The following is a 6,807-nucleotide window of genomic DNA, read 5'->3' as shown; positions in this document are numbered from 1 at the left end:
TTTTTGGTTTATTTAACAGTATTAATTAATACACACTACAGGACAAGATGTTACTATCCCTTGTGCCAAAATCCGAGGAAAAACACTTTTAGAATTTTTTGGTTTATTTAACAGAATGAAATGAATGAATTGGAAGAATACTTTCTTACATTCACAGCAGTCACAATACTGGCCCTGATTGGCAGTTTCCATAATTTAGGTTACTAGCAGAATACCCGTCCCTTCATCTTCATTGAATACCCACTAAATTGACTTAGACCTATAGGTTATTGAACTTGTACAACAAATTGCCACCACATTCATTTCACACCATTGTCAAATAAAATGTAGTTCTGGGGTTATTCCAGTAGATGGCCCCGTTCTCGAATAGATGAACCGCCGGACGGAACAGAGGAGAGAGAGGTGTCAAGTGTCCCGAGTTGCTCCTGCATTTTCTCCAAAAACAAATCATAACTCAAACAATTCATCCTTACTGCTCAAAATAGTAAAATAATAATAATAATAATAATAATAATATGAAGGGCTAGACATTAAGTCCTGCAATGCAAAAAAAGCAAACCATTGTGTCAATAGTTTGCTTTTTCAAGACAAAACGTTATCCTTGAAATAAACAATACACAGTGTTTTACCATTATGGAGAGCAAAGATCAAGCAAAGAAATTCTTGCAAATATAATAATAATAATAATAATAATAATAATGGTAATAATAATAATAATAATAATAATAATCGCATCAGGGAGCTTTCAGGGCCAATGTTCCCTCTACGCTGTGTCTGTGCAGGACAGTTTGAGGACCTAAATAGGCTAATTGCTTAATTTATCATAGTGTGACCAAATATGTTTCAGTAATTTCTTCACTTTGTCCCACAGAAATTTAGTCGATATAAAAGTTGTTTCTTCTTTAATGGTGGCAAATTATGACACAAATTAGGCTCTGGGTTGATGGTAAGTGAGTATGCTCAAAATCATCCCATAACCCAATGCTGCTGTTTTTATCCTCTTATGTTATGAGGGGGGGCGGGGGGGGGGCATTTTCTTTGAAAGAGCTCACATCTCGTGCATGTCTCGTTCCTCCTCCCGAGTGTTTGGGGGAACGAAATATTCACATCTGTCACGATTGGATGCAAAGGGCATTCTTATTCAGTCATGAGATACATGGGATGGGACAGGATGGGACACATTTATTATGAGGCTGAGAGAGATGCGGTGGGACGATTGGAGGGTCCGGTTTTGACGTGATGACGTCAGAGAGAGAGAGCAGCGTACGGGACCTTGCAGCCTCCAGTCCGGACAGACACACGTTATCAGGCAGCCAGCCGAGGGCCAGCCAGCTCCTCACCTCTTTTCTGCATCTAGCACACTCCCCTTTAGCCTTCCTGTATGGTGGATATTATTTTCAACTCTTCTTTCTTGGGTGATATGGGGGATCATTCCAAAAGTAAGTATACGCCCGAAATGATCGCTGTTGTTTAATCCTGACTCTGCAGCGGGGAAAAGTGGTGCCAGCAGGCGGATTGTGTTCGCTTCTTTTTCTATGAAACGTGATGCATTTAGTGTACTTAGAGCGATTAGCACTATAGCGAGTTCGTTTTCTCATCGTATTGAATAGAATAGCGACATTTTATTTTTACGGCTGCGATATAGTCCTTTGAAGGTGATACAATTCAATGTTTTGGAGTAGGAATGCTGGCAAAAGTCTCCATTTGTTACATAACAGCAGGAGTTGTCCAGTCTGCAATAAAGAAGAGCTTCATGCAGAACTGACACAAATTAGCTGGACCTAAAAAATATAAAAAAATATATATATATAAAAAATATATATATAAAAAAATATAGGCTATATATCCTATATATCTTAATGTATGAATATGCTACTTCAGATGCACGGGATATGTGACAGTGCCACAGTGGGTAGGCTATTGAGTCTTTGACCATGCTGCTTCTTTGCAGAGAAGTCCGGATTCGCGATGTGTGTAGGCTGTGGAAGTCAGATCCATGACCAGTACATCCTGAGAGTCTCCCCCGACCTGGAGTGGCATGCAGCCTGCCTGAAGTGCGCAGAGTGCAGCCAATACCTGGACGAGACCTGCACTTGCTTCGTCCGGGACGGCAAAACCTATTGCAAAAGAGATTATGTAAGGTAGGCGTTTGGAAAGCTTTCTTGTATATACATTGCTTCTGTTTCGCCAAAGTAGAAAGTAACCTAAATAAAATGCATAAAATGCAGAGTTTATATCCAAAAGGCTGGGGGCTGCATGCCTAGAGTTAAAACAATTGGGCGTAAATCTGTTACTTTTCAGTAAAAAAGAAAAAGAAAAACTAATAAAGATACATTTCACATAAAGAAAGAAAATGCACTTCATACAAAACAAAAATTAAGAGGTGCACGATTTTAAATAAAGCAGACCAATTATAACTCAAACAGGTCATTTAACCACGTAATTTTATTTGTGCAGCTTTATGGATTTCTTATTTTATTTTTGCAAATATTCCCAATCCATGCAGGACATATTCTATTGTTATCCGGTAAAATATGTGAAGGCATTTATTTAATAAAGGGGAAAAAAATATAGCTAAACCTCTCAACTCAACCAGTTATTATTATGATTGTTATTATTATTATTATTATTATCATTAGTATTGTTATTATCATTATTATCATTGTTATTATTGTTATTATTATTATTATTAGTAGTAGTAGTAGTAGTATTGTTATTATTATTATTATTACATGTCCTTATATATTTTAAATTCTTCGTTTTTCCCACAATTATTTAAATGTTCAATTTTGCAGGCTGTTTGGAATAAAATGTGCAAAATGCAACCTGGGGTTCAGCAGCAGCGACTTGGTGATGCGCGCCCGGGACAACGTGTACCACATGGAGTGTTTCCGCTGCTCGGTGTGCAGCAGACAGCTTCTGCCGGGGGACGAGTTTTCTCTGCGGGACGACGAGCTGCTGTGTCGGGCTGACCACAGCCTGCTGCTGGAGAGGAGCTCCGCAGGCAGCCCCCTCAGCCCGGGACACATCCACTCCAACAGACCGCTGCACCTGGCAGGTTCGATTTTAGGCTATAGCAGCCTTCATCTTGTGATATTATTATTAACAGTAAGGATAAGTATTACTTTACCAAGGTTAGAGGTCAGTGAATTAGGAATGAATTAACCTGGAAATGAGAGGCTATTTCCTCTCTGGCTCCCTTATCTCAGACCCGGAAAACCTCACCTGGATTAATTTGTATATATAATGTATATTATAATGATTATGATGATCCTTTTGGAGAATGCAAATGGATGATATTTAGCAACAGGACTTTTAAAAATCAAATTGTTTAAATGCCATGCAATTGCAAAGTTGATGCAGACTACTAGTTAGCCTATTGAAGTAGGCTAGTTAGTCTATAGGCTACCATAATAAGCCCTACCCAATATTTTAAAAGCAAATAAACAAACATGCCTATAGAAAAATCAGTCTGTGACTGCATTGGATAAAATAACAGAAATCAAAAATCAATATGAGATTATGTATTTATCCTATTTTTAAGTTTGCTAAATTTACCACTTTTTTGTTTTGTTTTCCACACATGTATGCTCTTACTTTCTCTCTTAAATTTTTTGTAATTAATGGTGTTTTTAAGTTGACTAGGCTACTCTGTTTTTGGTGTGTGTGTGTGTGTGTGTGTGTGTGTGTGTGAGAGAGAGAGAGAGAGAGAGAGAGAGAGAGAGGGGGGCAAAGGGTGTGCGACCTTTCTTTAGGCTAATTTCATAATTGAGCTCATTAGCACTGTTGCCATTATCTGAATAATCTGGCTATTTCTGTCGCCACTGTCGCAATGTAGTCTATCTAGTCTAGTCTATAGGAGCTGACTGGCTGCTCAGCAGAAGGAGAACAGAGATATGTGAATAATGTTCACAGACTGCTGGGATCAGGAAGGACTCGGGCATGATAGTTCAAAACAATTCAAACTGTCCAACACCTTTTGCACCTTAAGACAATTGTTCAATGTAACATTTAGATCGCAATAACAGGCATTTGTGTGTTTCCTGGTGAGCTAATTGTAGGCTATTATTAGACCTCGTGGAATATGGCCCTATATTATATGACAAGATTACAGATTATTATGGCTAATGAAAGAATAGCCTACAAGACGCGGAAAGAGATGAAAGTGCAGCGGGTTTTATTAATTTTTTTATTTATTTTCATAGGCTATGCTTGAACGACGCCCCCTCGTCAGTTCACCATATGACCATTAGGTAATTCACTGCCCTAACCTATTATAGTAATAGGCTAAAAGAAAGTTACGCAAAATTATTGGTTAAGGAAAATTACCTCAGTCATGGCATCAAACCCAACAATACGCATATAAACAAAACAAAAAGTATAGCCTATATATTTTCAGAAAAGCATCAATTTGTAGCCTACCCCCACTCCCGAAAACACCCCACCTAAACGCAATTTGTATTCGTTATAATGACGCTGCTTTTTTAACTGTTCGTGTCCCCTCCCTCCCTCAGCAGAGCCGGTGACGGTGCGGCAGGCTCCGCATCGGAACCACGTCCACAAGCAGGAGAAGACGACGCGGGTCCGCACGGTGCTGAACGAGAAGCAGCTGCACACGCTGCGGACCTGCTACAACGCCAACCCGCGGCCCGACGCGCTCATGAAGGAGCAGTTGGTGGAGATGACCAGCCTCAGCCCGCGCGTCATCCGCGTCTGGTTCCAGAACAAGCGCTGCAAAGACAAGAAGAGGTCCATTCTCATGAAGCAACTACAACAACAGCACCACAGTGATAAGACTGTAAGCATCTTCGTAAGTTACAAGCGGACTACTTTTTTACTTTTATATGCTATTGTTATTACCATTTCTTAAAATCACAAGGCAATGAATGAGGTTAGGGTCCTGTTTAGTCTGACATAAATATTTGTTATAAGGTAATAAGATATATGGCTAATAAGAAATCAATTTGACCTAATAGGCTCTTCTTACATATCACTATATATGTGAATTATTTTGTACTGATATTTGTTGATGGTTTGCCTTATGATGACGACCAACTGAGGTCATAGGCCTATTTACCCATTTATTTATTTATTTACTTACTTAACACTGCATCTGGCAATAGCCTGCTCCTAAATTAGAGTTTTTAATTTGCACAATGAGTGACAGAGCACAGCTTTTCTCAAATGGTCAATTGCTATTCTGTATTCAAACTTGAAGTCAATGAATAATGAATCAGCAGCTTTGGATTCAGTTGCTTGACCTGAAGTGAACAGCAGCCTTAAAGAACTTGTTCTGGCTCTAAAACACCTCTTGCTCTCAGATCATTGTTCCTTCTTTGCTCCACCCCCAAAAAGGACTTGCTGCCCCAATGTGACAGATAAAGGGTGTGAACTTCTTCACTGCATTAATTATGTTTTTCTCTTATTTTCCCAGTTGCATTACAAATGGGACTTTTTTTTTTATTGACATAAGGCCCTTTTGACCGAGTCAAACTATTTTAAAAACACATTGCAAAATCAAAAAATAAATAAAAAGAGTAAAAAAGTATGTAGCCTAAAATAAACTGGTTTTTCTCATTTCTTGAAAAGACAGATTGGTGACAGATGTTTCTTTGCAGAACACAGACAAATCACTGCTGACAGGTGAAAACCTTGTATGTCCAAAACATCGACTTTTCAGGAACTAGAAAAACAGCCTTATTTTTGAGCTTGGGAACCATGCATTTTTCAGTTTCTCTAATTGCTTTGGAAAAGGTTTCACAAACCAAAAGGTTGTAAAATTCTCTCAGCCCCATAGACCCTGGGCTGCTGTAAAAACATGAAAACCAGCCGACAGCTACCAAACTCAGCTTGTGCTTCCCTGCAGAACCTTGCAGGCCTGACGGGGACCCCTCTGGTGGCAGGCAGCCCCATCCGCCATGAGAGCACGGTGCAGGGGAACCCAGTGGAGGTGCAGACCTACCAGCCTCCATGGAAGGCTCTCAGCGAGTTCGCCCTGCAGAGCGACCTGGACCAGCCAGCCTTCCAACAACTGGTGAGGGTGTGTGAGTGTGACTTCAGAACAGACTGACTGAGATGCCATGCCATGCCATGCACACGCACGCACACACACACACACACACACACACACACACACACACACACACACACACACACACACACACACACACACACACACACACACACACACACACACACACACACACACACACACAACACAATAGATACATTGTTACATTGTGTTTGATACATTCTCAAAAATAAAGAAATGGAAACTGAACTGTTCAAACTTAACACAATCCACGAACGCCGGGATCGGGTACACACAGGTGTCAAAATAAAAGCCACCATGTATTCTGACACACGTTGTTTCTTCTGCCACTTCAGGTGTCTTTTTCTGAATCGGGCTCTCTGGGGAACTCCTCGGGTAGCGACGTGACTTCTTTGTCCTCTCAGTTACCGGACACCCCCAACAGTATGGTACCCAGCCCGGTGGAGACGTGAGACGGGGCCCTCAGGCCCACCGGTGCCCCCTGCAAGGACAGTAGCATGATCCCGGTCCCCTGCATGAGACCAGCTCATCACATCGCCCCAACTGAGAGGAAAGAGATTTTTTCTTTTCTTTTTCATTTCCTGACAATTAAGGAGGAGATGCAATGAACAAGCACTGAGTGACACCAAGAGACTAGAAGGACCTTTTCAAAACGATACGGCCGAACCAAGTCCGCTATTCTGGAGATTTCAGTATCAAAAAAGGCAGACAGTTGTTGCATGACTTGATATGGAGAAAGAAGATGTACAGAAGAC

General features: G+C 40.6%; 1 protein-coding gene across 2 annotated transcripts; it reads left to right on the top strand.

Moving 5' to 3' along the window:
- Window positions 1-1,308: 1,308 nt before the first annotated feature.
- Window positions 1,309-6,504, top strand: LOC310789546 (insulin gene enhancer protein ISL-3; the record flags this gene model as incomplete). 2 transcript variants are annotated; one of them, XM_083651184.1, is made up of 6 exons in its annotated part: window positions 1,309-1,439; window positions 1,952-2,141; window positions 2,796-3,058; window positions 4,518-4,798; window positions 5,867-6,034; window positions 6,388-6,504. In XM_083651184.1, the coding sequence occupies exons 1-6, from the start codon at window positions 1,382-1,384 to the stop codon at window positions 6,502-6,504; spliced, it is 1,077 nt and encodes a 358-aa protein (XP_083507310.1). In that variant the 5' UTR covers window positions 1,309-1,381. The 2 variants fall into 2 exon arrangements, with proteins under 2 accessions (XP_083507310.1, XP_083507309.1); XM_083651183.1 differs by having other exon boundaries at window positions 4,515-4,798.
- Window positions 6,505-6,807: the final 303 nt, after the last annotated feature.

This window comes from Poromitra crassiceps (genome assembly GCF_964638095.1).
Source record: "Poromitra crassiceps genome assembly, chromosome: 14".
NCBI classification, from domain to species: Eukaryota; Metazoa; Chordata; class Actinopteri; order Beryciformes; family Melamphaidae; genus Poromitra; species Poromitra crassiceps.
Note: the sequence above shows the minus strand (reverse complement) of the source record. Positions and strands in the feature narration are given on the sequence as shown.